At 40.8% G+C, this 14,535-nt stretch overlaps 1 protein-coding gene across 1 annotated transcript in view; it reads right to left on the bottom strand.

Annotated features, from left to right (window-relative positions):
- Positions 1–533: 533 nt before the first annotated feature.
- rock1 (Rho-associated, coiled-coil containing protein kinase 1) overlaps positions 534–14,535 on the bottom strand; it is a 31,444-nt gene continuing 17,442 nt past the window's right edge. Inside the window, exons 10-33 of the mRNA XM_006792102.3 lie at positions 12,731–12,890; positions 12,425–12,497; positions 12,248–12,336; positions 11,758–11,806; positions 11,435–11,570; positions 10,111–10,202; positions 9,749–9,995; positions 9,444–9,550; positions 9,187–9,337; positions 8,490–8,650; positions 8,206–8,390; positions 7,538–7,607; positions 7,355–7,458; positions 6,989–7,154; positions 6,775–6,868; positions 6,605–6,693; positions 6,309–6,500; positions 6,056–6,221; positions 4,356–4,426; positions 4,173–4,261; positions 3,974–4,052; positions 3,580–3,841; positions 2,898–3,105; positions 534–2,141 (exon numbers count right to left, since the gene is read on the bottom strand). Of these exons, the coding sequence (XP_006792165.1) occupies positions 2,138–2,141; positions 2,898–3,105; positions 3,580–3,841; positions 3,974–4,052; positions 4,173–4,261; positions 4,356–4,426; positions 6,056–6,221; positions 6,309–6,500; positions 6,605–6,693; positions 6,775–6,868; positions 6,989–7,154; positions 7,355–7,458; positions 7,538–7,607; positions 8,206–8,390; positions 8,490–8,650; positions 9,187–9,337; positions 9,444–9,550; positions 9,749–9,995; positions 10,111–10,202; positions 11,435–11,570; positions 11,758–11,806; positions 12,248–12,336; positions 12,425–12,497; positions 12,731–12,890 (3,044 nt within the window). The 3' untranslated portion in view covers positions 534–2,137. The remainder of the gene's footprint in view (positions 2,142–2,897; positions 3,106–3,579; positions 3,842–3,973; positions 4,053–4,172; positions 4,262–4,355; positions 4,427–6,055; positions 6,222–6,308; positions 6,501–6,604; positions 6,694–6,774; positions 6,869–6,988; positions 7,155–7,354; positions 7,459–7,537; positions 7,608–8,205; positions 8,391–8,489; positions 8,651–9,186; positions 9,338–9,443; positions 9,551–9,748; positions 9,996–10,110; positions 10,203–11,434; positions 11,571–11,757; positions 11,807–12,247; positions 12,337–12,424; positions 12,498–12,730; positions 12,891–14,535) is intronic.

The following is a 14,535-nucleotide window of genomic DNA, read 5'->3' as shown; positions in this document are numbered from 1 at the left end:
TACACACACACCCAGATCATTCAGACATCATTAATTACAGTATTTATAAGGCTGTAACTACACGGATTTCCAAGTGTGAGTGAATGATAGTTATCTCACAGCAAAGACTGCACTGCTCTCACTGTGACACCATAAATCGACCAACTTTGGGGATGGAGCCCCTTTGTTCCTTCCACTCCATTTGATTAAAAAACACTAAGTATTTTTTTTTTTTTAGAATATAAAAGCACAAAACTACAATTAATTGTGCCGATATAGTTTAGTGATTAAGCAGAAGACCAATATGGTGAACCCTTGTGCAAAGGCCTGGGTTTGACTCCACACTAGGACATTTCCTACATGTGTGCTCTGATGTCCTGTTCAAAATAAAAGTGAAAAAAGGCCCAAAAATAAACCTGGTGAGAATAAAGGTGTCAAGATTAGCAGAGTTAAATTAGCATTTAAAGATGTGCTTGGGGGTGCTCGAATCTGTCCCAGCTGGCCTGATACAAAAACATAAATGACATCTAAAGTGAAAACTACTATACAATGAATGACAGAGATATGTTTATTGACATATCCATCAGTGCGGATTCCAATGCAATTTAACCATGCAAATTATCCAAGACACGAGTAGATCATAGTTCCAGTGCTTTTTTTTTTTTTAACTGAACAAAACGTTACACATAAAAAGACTGTGGAGGTATTCCATAATCCTTATGTCTCTCTCATATTATACACTGTGGGGGTGTTTGCATTAGCGGGACATTACCATGTTAGAGAAAATGACTTGCAATCGAGGACAATCATTGACACGGGCTTGTTTTTAGATACATCCTCCTCAAATTTATGATATGAACCAAGAACGGGGACTTTGTTTTTACACAAACTCTATTGCTATGTGTTCATAAAGAGGTAATCTAATATATTTATTTATATATATAAATTTTTTATATATATTCAAACCAGACAGTTTTGATAAAACCACACACGTGTGGCAAATTCTTAAAAAATAAATGATGGAAGAATTCAGATTTGTCTTGTTTCAACAACAAAAAAAAAGGAAAGAAAAACATATGGCAGTAAAATCAATATCCAAACGGTAAGGCACTAGGTGGGCCAAATGCTACACCTGTTTAGTCTTCTACAAATAATTTACAGTCAAGTCAAACAGTGCAGTTTTACATTTGTTAACTTAATGTTTTCCTTTTGAACCACTTATCTATGAATCAATGTAAGGCAATACATTACAAAGAAAAAATACACGGAATACACAAAAAAAAAATATTACAGACAATGTACCAAATAAACAAAAAAAGTTTTAGGACTCCTATATGCCATTACAATGGAATTTTCCTTATGGCTTGGAGCAATAAAAATAATTATAATAAAAACAATGCATAGATTTAAATGATGATCTTGCATGCTCCTCACTCAATACTCAAAACATCTAATACTCATGTCCCAATACGTTGTCCCAAACCTGATATAACTGACTTGCAGAGTGATAAGAATAAAGGCAAAAAGGCCAGAGACGTTAGATGAAGGCATCAGTCATTAAAAAAAAAACAACAACAACAAAACCAAAACAAAACAAAAGCATACTTGCATTAAAGCCCACGTTATCCGACAGGTGGGGGAAAGAAATTACTAAATAGATATCAATTTTCCACCCCTGAGACACAACCTTTCGCCGCAGATCTGCAATCCCTGTATGACAGTACCTTAAACTGAACACATACATGCAGCAGTCCCAGCAAAACCCCCTTTTACCTTCCAGTTTCCATTCCAACTCTCACATGATATGAAGCACAGGATGTCTACATGACAGGAGTCCCTCTCTCCCTCTGTTGTCCATCTTTAGATCAAGACGTGTGCGCCATCTTCTGGTGAAAACGTAGAGCTGCAAGTTTGCTGAGTTGGTCAAGTGACTCCCTCCCCTTGTATCAGGCTTTTTTAATGTCCACGATGCCTTGTGTCTGAAGTGTGTTGCAATTTCTCCAGCGTTGGTTATTTGTCAATATACATATATTTTTTTTAGTTTTGTTTTTTTGTTTTTTAATGAATTATCTATGCAATACAGTTTCTTTCCATTTTTGAGGATGAGGAAGGAAGGGAAAGTTTAGAGTCCAGAGAAAAATCCCAACGGTTCAGATGGTTAGCTGAAAGAAGAACAGAGACAGGTGTCCAGTAAAAGAAAGGCCTTTTCAAAATAAAATAAAAAAAAACCTTGGTTAGTAACCCAGTCTAACAACAGAAACAGAAAAGCTGGCTTACAGACACTATAACACCTTTTCATCATGTTTGATCAGTAATGTAAAAATCCTGAATATTGACCAGTCTAATGAGAGTTGCCATGTAAGGATATGAAGTTAGTAACTGACCCCAACAACACATTAGTGCCAATTAGAAAATCCCAAGTGTCAACTGCACAGAGCCCAAGAGTCAACCAAGCAACCAGGAAGTGTCTCTTGAGTTTGAAACACCCAATAACACAATTAATAAATAGACAAGTTTTAAGTCATAGAAAAAAGTCTGTTTTTTTAAAAACGCACACACACAAAAAAAACAAACAAAAAAAAAAACACTTTCTGAAGAAGTTCCTGTCAACAAGTGCTCGATGTTGTGTCTGCTGCTTGGAGGGTGGACTGCGCTCTGCTACAACACAGGAGACAAACAGCAGGTCACATGACTGACTTGACCACATCTCAGCCCACAAGATGGGTTTGAGGAGAGAGAGAGAAGAGAAAAAAAAGGCAACTGACTGCAGCACACCCTGACTGACTGCCTGAAGAAAAAAAATACTCACGTTTTATCGTAGTTATCTAAAGTTATTTCACCATTAGTGAAAATATGTAAACGCAATCTGAGTTAATAAATAAATACAAATAAGGTCTATTTCAAAGTTATCAAGTTACCTCAGCTTTCCCGTATTGCTTTTAGGGTTCTTGCGGAAGGATTGGTTGGGTCCAGAGCGAGTGGACATGGACCGCGGCGAGGCTCTTGTGAATGTCGACGGCGGGGTCTTGGGAATCTTCTTTCCGAGGTGGCCGATCCATTTCTTCTGCTCGTCTTGGGTCAGAGCCAGCAGCAGCATGTCCCGGGCAGAGGTCACGTCGTAGTTTACTGGACGGGATGACACAATCAAGCCTTAAAAACATGACCTCGAACTATCCAAGTCCTCCAAATGACTTTGTTTACACATTAGCAGATGTGTGGTACAAAACCTGATCGTGCCAGTGGTTTCACACTATTTCACTGATGAACAAGGGAGGACAAAACAAGGATGTAAACAACGCAGGATTTAAAATACTTTCTTTCAACAAAAAGGCCTCAAGGATATAAACAATGTTTATATGACTGATACTGAAATTAAACAACAACAAGAACTCCCTTGGAAACCTCTGAGTTTAGCTGCAACAATAACCAATTTGTCCTGTTTACTTTGAGTATCCCAAAATGCTTCGGCAGTGAATTCCAAATTAGAGCCTGTACATAAACTAGAAAACACCTTCAAGGATTTATAGATACGGACTGTTTATTGTCTTAAAATGCTCGTGATACCAGCATAGCCTGCAGAGATAAGAATTCGTGTTTTACCTTTGCAAGGAGCAATAACATCCTCCTTTTTGTCGAGGTGGTCCTTGTGGCACTTCACGTGGCAGCGGCGACACTCCAGGGCCGGAGGCGGCTTGAAGACGTGCCACAGAGGCTTGGCACAGGCCTCGCAGTTTGAAGGGAAGTGATATAACGTGGGGATGAACTCGTGGCCTTTGTGTGGGAGACAGTTGGTCTTGTCGCCCTGAGGGACTGTCTCTAGATCCGCCTCCTTCCTGCACTCTCCCTCATTAGCATACAAAATCTGAATAGTTAGAGAGAGATAGACAGGGCCTCGTTTCTGTGGCTGAGCAAACTCTATTCATGACTGCATGGAAATGTGAACATAAAAATAAAACTGCACATTAAAAAAACAAACAAAAAAAAAAAAGCCTACCTGGAAAATTCTTGGAATCTCATCAGTCTCAGCTCGGTACACATCTCCTTGCGTGACTGGCCTCACATGAAACAGTTTGCTACACAAGAAGGTAAAAAAGAGGAGAAATCCATTAACCTTTGTTACTTGTTTTCTTCTCTACATTTTTCATAGAAGACCAAGCTAGCAAGGAGAAGACGCCACAAAGAAAAACACTTACTCGATATCCAGTACCATCGAGGGGTTGGACTGCTCCTTATCCTGCTCGTCATTGTAGAACAGAATCTTCTTACTACTCACCACCACATACTGCAAATGTTGCAGAGACAAATGAGAGGGTTGGTGAAACTTCTTTCTGCATAACGAAAAATGTGAGCGAGCAAAGGAACCGTGCGACACACACCTGCTTCTTCCATCCGTATCTTTTGATGTTAGCACGATTAGGAATAGACAGCCAACCCTCCAATCTGGACTCTGAAAAGCAGCAAAGAAGAAAAACATAAAAAGAAAAATTCTGCGCAAGTATTTAGAGACACTAGATGAAGGCCATGCAGCAAATCAGGTCCAAACTCAACTGGGGAGAAAAATAAAGAACAAGTCAATAAATAAATGAATAAATAAATAAAACGCTGGTGAACTCCTCGGGAGTTTGCCAGCGTTAAGGTTAAGTGCACTGGAGTAGGTGACAAGAGAAGACTGTAGCTATCCCAGGCTGCAACTTCACACACCCATGCAAGAAGATAATATTAGTATGAGTAAGGCCTTCTTATAGCATGCTAAGACAGCATGTAAGACTGCAAAAGTATGTTAAAAATCCTGATGTAGTATTTGTGCAGCTGGAATTCAATTAGCTTGATCACTCACTCCTTTCACAGAAACAAATGTGTGTTATCTTTATTCAAAAATTAAATCATAAATTCAAGTGCATGCAGCTGAAACAACACAATCTAAACAGGTTCAGTGGGGGGGAAAAAGTGGGATTTGTCTACTACATGTGAGGTCGTGAGGGAGGTCTTCGTGTCCAAACGAGCAGCGATTTGTGGTGAGCATGCCGACACAGACACAAGGGTGTTGCGTGTTTGAAGAACACGTTTGTTCCAGTGTTTGGAGACATTTAAAAGGTGCTGAGAGTGATGCGGCAGATCTCACACCGGGTGTTGTGTCAGTAAACTTTGTTCTAATTTGGCTGCTTCGCTGCTCAGGCCGGCCTCGTGACATTAAGCAAATTCACTCCCAGCGCTCTCTCTTAATATCTCGTCACTGTTAGTCATTACTTTTTTTTTCTCCTCTAGAGCTCATTCACTCCCCACACTCTGTCAGGCTTCTTTCAAAAGTGCTGTTGAATTCTCCCAGCAGATATGGCTATCACACCTCTGGCAAAACAATACTTGAGAAATTGGGTGGAGGGGAAAAAAAACAAAACTACAGTACACACACATACAACAGCTGCAACGCAGGCCGGGCAAAAAGGGGCTGATTCACCGAGTTACTCACAGAGGAAAAGGAATGGAAGTTACAAAGATAAGAAGAGCAAGGAGAACCAACTGGGCATGAGGGAAATAAAGAAGAGATTGATTTAACCACAGCTACCAACAAACATGAAAACAGCCAGCACAACATTATTCATACACATGTTAGATGTCATTTAAGAAGGTGATGCATTAAAAAGAGAATTAAGTGAGTCAGTACAGCTGCTTCTTTGCCTTCTAACACCTTACTGTACTAAACTTAAACTGTTTGAAAAAAAATCATTCACATGATGCTCTAAATACAGATTCAGATCTTTTGGCTCATGAATTAAAAACAACACATTTAAAAGAATAAAACCTGAAAGGGAGACTTATTTTAGACGAGACAAAAGTCAAATGTGTCAAATAAACCAAAACAAAAATCATATTCAGAAGGTTATACTTCAGGAATCGAGTCCTCGTGGTACCTACGCTAACTGACACAAACAAAGTAAATCAAGTTTTCAACCAAGTAAAATCCCACACCACATAACTTCGTCACCAGATCAAAGTTAACGAGTGTAGGTTTATTTGATTTTTAACTGTCACTGTGATCAATAAAGGCAACAGCAGCTGTGACGGGCTGGGAACATACCTGCGATATTACTGTCCGTCTCGTCTGTCTGCAGGCTGGTGACGCTGGAGTTATCCATGCGCTGCTGCAGGTCGTTCAGTTTCTCCCGGAGCTGCTCGATGTCGCTCTCCTTGCTGTCCAGCTGCATCTGCAACTCGTTGCGATACGTGCTTTCCTCTGCCAATTGCTGGTGGTAGGAAGGTCAAAGGTTAAAACCAAATAATAGTCCACAGATCATCATACTGGGCCGCAGCCCAACCAGACGTTCACGTACCGCCTGCATCTCGCTCAGCTCCTTCTGGTATTTGATGGCCATGTGGTTAAACTTTTCCTTCTCCTGATTAAGCTCCAGCTGAAGCTTGCGGTTTTCCTTCTCCTTTTTCCGCAGGTCAGCTGTGCTACCCTTCTTCTTCTGGTCCAGCTTCATGTCTTTACGATTCATGATCTCTGCCAGTTTGTTCACCGCCTGACGGATGGAAAAGACCGAACAGTTGAACACATCGGCCGCATCTCTCCACTTGTTTACAGGAACAGTATGGAGTAACTTCTCGAAAAGTAAGAGGCTCTTACCTGAGTCTTCAGTGTGCGCTCTGTGTAGAGGATCTTCTCGTAGTTGGCCTTGATTGATTTTTCAATTTCTTCCTTCTGAGCTACATATTCTGAGAGAGACAAGGGGAATAAGCTTGTACATCGACATTAATTACAACGCGGAGATGTGCGCATCATGAAAAGCACAGTACCTTCATCCTGAATACGAAGCTTTTCACTTAAGTCCGTCTTCTCTCTGCTGAGGTTCTCCACATCTTTGGTCAGAGTTTTATAGGACTCCTCAAGCTGTGCAAAAATATGAAGATGTTTATTTTCTCTACTTTAAGTTAACAGAATTACAAAGTGAGCAATGGATATGAGTGTGGGGATAAAGAAAATGCTGTCAGTGTGTGTTTGAAGGCTCACCCGTGCAATAGTAGCCTCTTTCTCCCCAATCTCCTGCTTATGCCTTGTCACTGCTTTCTTGTTCTCTTGGCTGAGCTCGAAATACTGCTCCTCCTGAAGCGCCCGAGCAAGCTGTTCTGACTCGGCCTTGGTCACTGTCAGATCCAGCTGTGCAGACAAGGAATCCCTGTGTGCAGGATAAAGGAAGTTTGATTTAAAAAAAGAAAAAACCTCATCACTTGAATTCCTCCCCCCCCCCCCCCCCCCCCCCCCCCCCCCCATCAAACAGCAAAAGCTGAAAGAAATGAGGAATACTTACAAAAGGTTAAAGGTTATTTAGATATATAAGAAGGCTGCAGTATTCATGAGGAGAACAGAGCCTCTTACCTTTCGTTGCACAAATCCTGCACCTTCTTATTAGCCTCCTGTATCTGCCGGTTCCTTTCCTCAATCTCCTCTTTTAGTTCTTTGACCTGAGTTTTGTAAAGCGTCTGAGGGAGAAAAAAACGAGATTAGCTGGAGCTTTTCACATTAAATGAGCACGACAGAGAAACTGTGACATATACTTACAGAAAAATACTGTTCAGCCTCAAGCTGGTCCTGAAGTTCCCTCATCTGTCCCTCGTTGCCTCTGTACTGTCTGTTGGCACGTCAAAACAAATATGTTAGGTGTTTGATTTTTTTTCTTTAGTAAATCCAACATGTATAATATTTTACACAGCAACCAACACACTTCAGCTAGGAAAACAAAAAAGAGACCTGACATCTTAATTCAGCTTAGTCAGCCGACGCAGTAGAGCAAACTAGCCAGAGGATTAGCAATCAAGTAGATGGAGCTGGACTGAGAGTAAACGCTAATCCTGTGGTGTAAACACTGTAGCAGAACAGCTTTGAGAGTCACGCTCTAAGCTGGAATAACAGCACTTTTATGAAAATAGGAGGCAATTGTAGGGCAATTTACACCCTGACTTCCAAGGAGCATTACTGGCCAGTGCAGCAGCAAGAGAAAATAAGCCCTCCTGGCTACAGCTACTGCCAGTTTGTTTCCAGGTTAAATTAACAGACACAATTGTGCAAATGCCCCATTTCCAAACATGTATATAAAACTATTAATCATCAATTTTATCTCCATCATATTTGATAATGTTTAAGGCTCTATAACTAGTGAGCAGACAACATGGATAACATTTTAAGAGAAAAACAAACAGTGAGTTTTCTAACTAAAAGGTGAAACTTACTTGGACAGCTGTGCCAGCTGAAACTCCAGTGAGCGTTTACTTTCCAGTGATGTGTTGATCTCTTGTTTGAGCTGTTTCTCTGAACACCTAAGACGGTCCATCTCCTGCATGCGGGTCTTCAGGTCGTTCTGAATCTGGATGCGTTTGCTTGACTCCTGCTCTACCTGAATCTGCAGATTCTTCACCTGGAGAAGAACGAGAGGGCGGGAAAGAATTCTAGGAATCGCGGCGCTGAAAGGAATAAAACGACACACAAAACTCCATTGTGAAGACCTCTCAGTTACCTCATCCTCCAGCCGTTCCTTTTGCTTCATCAGCTGCTCCATTTTCTGCACAGACTGCTTAAGGTCAAACTCCAACATTGAGCACTGCTTCTCAACCTCCACCACCCGGCTCTCTGCCCTCATCCTTGCTCCCGTCTCCTCTGACATCTTCTGCTGGACAGCTGGAGAACATATTTGAAAAAGCAGTTAGTGTAATGGCTGTTTGGTTTTCGGGGATAACTACCATTTAGCAACTCTTCAAGTTCACTTCAGATAATATATGCAGGAATGAGGGAACAGAAAGATGGCAACAGGTTTCAACTGGCGTCTGTTCAAAGCTCAAAGATTGCATAGAGACATTTGATACAGAAAAGCTCATTTTCATTTTTTTCTTTTTTGCATGTATCACCAAGCTGAGCCGTCTGGGTGAATCTTTTGCTGTATCATTCTATTGCAAAAAAACCCTCAATATGCAAAAATGGCAATGTCCTAACACGCTCATTGCTTTGCACCATGAATTCCTCTCACCGAAAACAGAACCTGGAGGTGACTTCTTATAAGATAGTAGAAAATAACCATGACGCAGAGAGAAAAGGTAATAATATTTGAGACAAATAGAACAGTCAAAGCAAAAAAAGAATCTTAATGATTTGAATTAGAGGGGGGGGGGGGACAGAAGAAGTGAAGCAGGGCAGGATCGCACGTAGGACTGACATACCAGACATGGCGGCTGATTTGGCTTCTTCGATAGACTCGTATTTGTCAGTGAGCTGTGCCCGCGTCACCCTGTGCTCCGTCTGTTCTTGCTCCAGACGCTGCTGCAAGGTCTTCAGTTTGTAATTCAGGTCTATCTCCAAATTGTTCTTTTCCTGTGGCGAGGGAAAACAACAAAAGAACACAACAACAAAAAAATCAAACAACTTGCACACGTCTACAAATTGGATGCACAAATACCACTCAGTGTGACATGCATACCTTCTCCAAATTATTGCTTCTTTCCTGGGCCTGTTTGCGTTCTGCCTCCATCTTGGACAGACTAAGCTTCAAGTTTTTGTTATCCTCTTGCAACCCCGACAATCTCGCTAAGAGTGAAAGATAAAGGCAGACAGTTAAGACATGAAGCTGGGTTCTTTCCTCTTTTTTTAAAGCCTTTTAAAGTAATTATTTCACACCAATTCAATTCTACTTTGGACTTTTAAATATGTATTTTAACTGTATGGTAACACTTGCTTTTTCAGTTATCAATAACTGAAACTGTAATCTGGTCGTGTCAGTGTCACCTTGCAGCTCCCTGATCTCCTCTGAGTCCTGACTGTAGTTCCTCCGTTCAGAGTCCAGGGTGCTCTGTAGAAGCAGGAGCTCCTTCTCCAGCTGCGCCTTCTCTCCTTCTACTGCGCGGCTCCTCTCCTGCAGCTCACGGTTCAAATTCTCCAAATGTGCCATTGACTTGGTCATCTCCGTGTGGCTCTTCCTCAGTCTCCCCGCCGTGTCTGACTCTGCACGCAGCAAGTCGTTGGCCTCTTCCAGCTGTCAATCCAAAATAAAAAATTAAAGAAAAAAATCCAACACAAAGGGAGGGAAAAAACATTTAATGTTTTGTCCTTCAGTTTCCAGAGTGTGCACGCATGTGTCTGCTGTATACCTGATTCTGAAGCTGGGTAATCTTGTCATTTGAGGCTTGCGAGTTCTGACTGATTTTCTTCATATCTTCCAACTGCTCCTTCAAATTTGACACTAAAGGGAAATAAAGGAAATAAAAAAACTTCATTTAAGCTCCTGTTTCCAATTACAGCACATTACACCTTCAGCTGCTTAGCTCAAAGTTCATCTTTAGTTTCCCCAGTATAAATTATTTTATGTCAGCAGCCTAGAGCCAACACACATCATTAACTTTATTATATGAACATTAGATTTTACCACTACATAATAGCAGCTGCTTGTTTAGCTATGGGTTTGTTTATAAATGTATTGTGACATGGCTGAGGTGCCTTTTAGTAATTCATTATTCAGTAATTCATTTTTTTCCAGAGTGATCAGACTAGTAGTGTCTGAGGATATGGCGGTGGGGGTTGTCTTTCTTCATTTTTAGACTTTATTTTTACAAAAACTATCAACTCTGGACAGTAAATTACTGCTAAAAGACTGAAAGAAAGTATCAGCACAAAGTACTTTCGGGACTTTTCTTTTTTTTGTTTTTCTTCAAAAATAACTTAAATTAAATGTAAAAAAAAAAAAAAAAAAAAAAAAAAAAAAGAGCTGATAAGAGTAATTTCAAGTCAGAAGCCCATGTGCAGAAGTTCAGCAGTTAGCAAGATGAAGACGGTACGAGGTTATCAGGTAATCCAGTCAGCACATTAGGCTTCATCTGATAAAAAAAAAAGTACATACTTCATCTTACTCAACGATTAAAAATCTCCCCAACTTTGCCTTTTGAACTTCTTTCATTCTTCATGGTGCTAGAAACATTCCTCTGACGTTTTGCTCCATATTGATACGAAAGCATCACACAGTTTCTGCAATTTTGTCACCTGGACATCCAAAATAAGAATCCCTCATTCATCAGATTCCAAAGTTGCATTTATTGGTTTGAGTCCTCCTGACTGTGGAGGCCACTGGAGTACAGTGAACTTCCTGCTATTCTTTTGCAGACCATTCTCTGAAACATCCCAGCTCATCTGGCACCAACAAACAAGTCATCTTCAAAGTCACTTATATCCCCTCTGTTTCCCATTCTGAAGCCCAGTTTGAACTTGAGCAGGTCATCTTAACCATATCTACCGGCCTTCGTGCACCAACTTCCTGCCATGTGATTGATTAGATATTTGCATTAACAAGCAGTTGAACATGTGTACCTAATAAAGTGACCAGTGCGTGGTCACTTTACAAGTGTACCTAATAAAGTGACCAGTGCGTGTATTTTGCAAGAAGTCTAACTCATAACCTCAGCAGCATTTCATGAAGTTCACCTTCGTTTTCCAAATTCCGTCTCTTCTCTGACTCCTGGTCGGCTTTTCTTTGGTACTCTGTGAATCTGTGCTGCTGCATAAGCTTGTCCTTCTCCAGCAGAGACAAGCTGGCCTCGGCGCTCTTCCTCAGGTTTGCCTAAAGCGAGGAACAAAAGAGCAGCTTTGATGTGGATGGGGAACAAGCCCTAATCTAGCCACTGATCTGAAACAGTAATATATTTAACTTCATAGCTTGCTAGCGACACCACACTATATTAACAAAATCAAAGGAGTGTACTGCAAAGCTGATAACAGGAATTTATAATGTGAGGCAAGGCATTTACCTCTTCATCCAGCTCTTTCATAATCTTTTCAATCTTGTTGTTTGATGTCCTAGGGGCAACAAGAGAAAAAATAAATAAATAAATAAATAAACACAGGGATGAAACAATGAGGCTGAAGTTTGTGAAAATCTTGTGAAAATTGTTTCATGGAAAACTCCACTTTCCTCATAAAATCACAGAGGCACCAAGGGACAGAAGACACTTTGGGACCATGTCGTTATTAACTGTCATTCAAGCTTTTCCTGCTCATACATACCATTAATCCTCCCACGAAGCAAAACTTTTTTTAGAGTTTGCAACTCATCTATTCTGTTCTCATCAGGCTCAACGTTTTTGCAACATGTCTTTTAGTCAGACTAACAGGCAGACTCATTTTTCCATCAGGATTAAAAAAATTTACATCTTCATTCTTTTCCTTCAAGCCAAGGCTTTGTCTTAATCTGTATTTTGGAAAGTGGCTATGAACGTAAGATAAAGGTTTATTCCATACCTGCATTTCTGCTCCAACTCATCTTTCAACTGCATTTCACTGTGCAGCTGCTCCTCTAGCTGGTAGATTCGTTTTTGCAGGTTCTCCAACTGAACAGAAACATTCCATTTCAACTGATCAGATAAGGTCGCAGACATCCAACGTGTCAAAGACCTTGTCTTGAAGACTTGTACTCACATGACTCTTATCTTCTTTTGTGGAACTGCTACGCTTGTCACTGCTCTTCGTGTCAGCGGACCTTCGCAAAAGGCTGGGAAAAAAAGCGTTAACAGACAATAAACTTTTCATAAGTCTGTGACATTTACTCTGAAATTTGTTGTTGTTTGTTTGGCTCCATGGCTAAAGCATCTGTGATGCACAATTAAAAACTTGTATTGACATAATATATACAGGTATAAATATAAAAATTCAAGAAAGATGAAGGGAAAAAAACAGAACACACACATAATTTAGTGGTACAAAGAACAAGTCTGGCAGACTTACTGTTGATTACTATAATAGGTGAAGCCTACAAACGGGAGCTGGTTGCCCACAAAGGCCTTTGGTATGGGAAAGGTCTCCTCCTCTCCCCGATCCTCCTCGATGTCATCAAAGTTACTGGTGTCGGTGTCACTGCTAAGTTCGGGGACTACAGGGGCAGCCGCTGCACACAGCAAAGGAGACAACAAGACAACAAAGGTTGGGGGGGGGGGAACACCGCCAAATTTTATTATACATAAAAGCCTCCATGTGTTACAGAGCATGACAAAAATTCAGAGCACATGTTTTAGAAATCCATAAAGTCAGTCAATGTCCTGATACCATTCAAGTTTTGATTAATATTAATTAATAAACACCAGGGATGTCAAGAAAACTGATATTTCAGAACAAGTCAAAGCCAACACTGTGATTACTTAGTAATAACATAAATAGTTTCCAAATGCAGCAACAGGTGTGGTGTGACTTGTGGGAAATTTTATATGGAGGAAATGATGAAGATCATCATAACAGATGAACTACACATTGAATTTAAGCTATGTTATTAAATGTACAGGGTGGGCCATTTATATGGATACACCGTAATAACACGGGAATGGTTGGTGATGTTAAAGTCCTGTTTGTGGCACATTAGTATATGTGAGGGGGCAAACTCCTCAAGATGGGTGGTGACCATGGTGGCCATTTAGAAGTCGGCCATTTCATGAGCTATTTACAAGTTTCTCTTTGTTCACAGCCATTGACATGTTGAAGAGGTTAACACGTGAGGAGCGGATCAAAATTGTGTTGATATCTGGTGAACGCAGTAACCGGGTCACTGCAGCAGATTTCAATGCAAGACACCCTACGAGACCACCCATCTCCCATGCTACAGTTAGCAAACTGCTTGCTAAGTTTCGTGGAACTGGTTCAGTGTTGGATTTGCCAAAATGTGGACGCAAGAAAACTGTCACTAATGAAGAAACATCAGTGGCTATCCTAGCTTCATTCAGCAAGAGCCCACAGCGTAGCACTCGCCACATGTCACTGGAGAGTGGCATTAGTCGAACATCCCTTCGATGTTTTGAAATTGCTACGTGATGATGTGTTTCCCTCTTTGTGCACTGAAGCTGGCACGTTCCCTGAGTTTTTCCAGCAAGATGGTGCACCACCACATTATGGGTGCCAGGTCGTCATGGGCCAGCTGAATGGCCCCCAAGGTCTCCCAATCTGACCCCCTTAGATTTTTATCTTTGGGGTCATCTGAAGGCAATTGTCTATGGTGTGAAGATACGAGATGTGCAGCACCTGAAACTACGCATACTGGATGCCTGTGCTGGCATTTCTCCTGAGGTGTTGCTATCAGTGTGTGAAGAGTGGGACAAGAGGGTTGCATTGACAATCCAACACAATGGGCAGCACATTGAACACATTTTATAAGTGGTCAGAAACTTGTAAATAACTCATGAAAGAATAAAGTTATGTTGAAACCAAGCACACCATTGTTTTTCTTGTGACATTACCAATAAGTTTGATGTGTCACATGGCCCTCTTCCTATTGAAAAAACAAAAGTTGTATCCAAGATGGCCGACTTCTAAATGGCCACCATGGTCACCACCCATCTTGAGGAGTTTGCCCCCTCACATATACTAATGTGCCACAAACAGGACTTTAACATCACCAACCATTCCCGTGTTATTACGGTGTATCCATATAAATGGCCCACCCTATATAAGCCGAAACATTTATAACCTGAAATGATAGTTTCAGGCTAGAAACACATAATGTTCACAAAGACTTATCCTGTACAACTGATTAAAAAAGCTGATTA

The sequence above is a fragment of the Neolamprologus brichardi genome, chromosome 18, assembly GCF_056152115.1.
Source record: "Neolamprologus brichardi isolate AB-2024 chromosome 18, ASM5615211v1, whole genome shotgun sequence".
Classification (NCBI taxonomy): domain Eukaryota; kingdom Metazoa; phylum Chordata; class Actinopteri; order Cichliformes; family Cichlidae; genus Neolamprologus; species Neolamprologus brichardi.
Note: the sequence above shows the minus strand (reverse complement) of the source record. Positions and strands in the feature narration are given on the sequence as shown.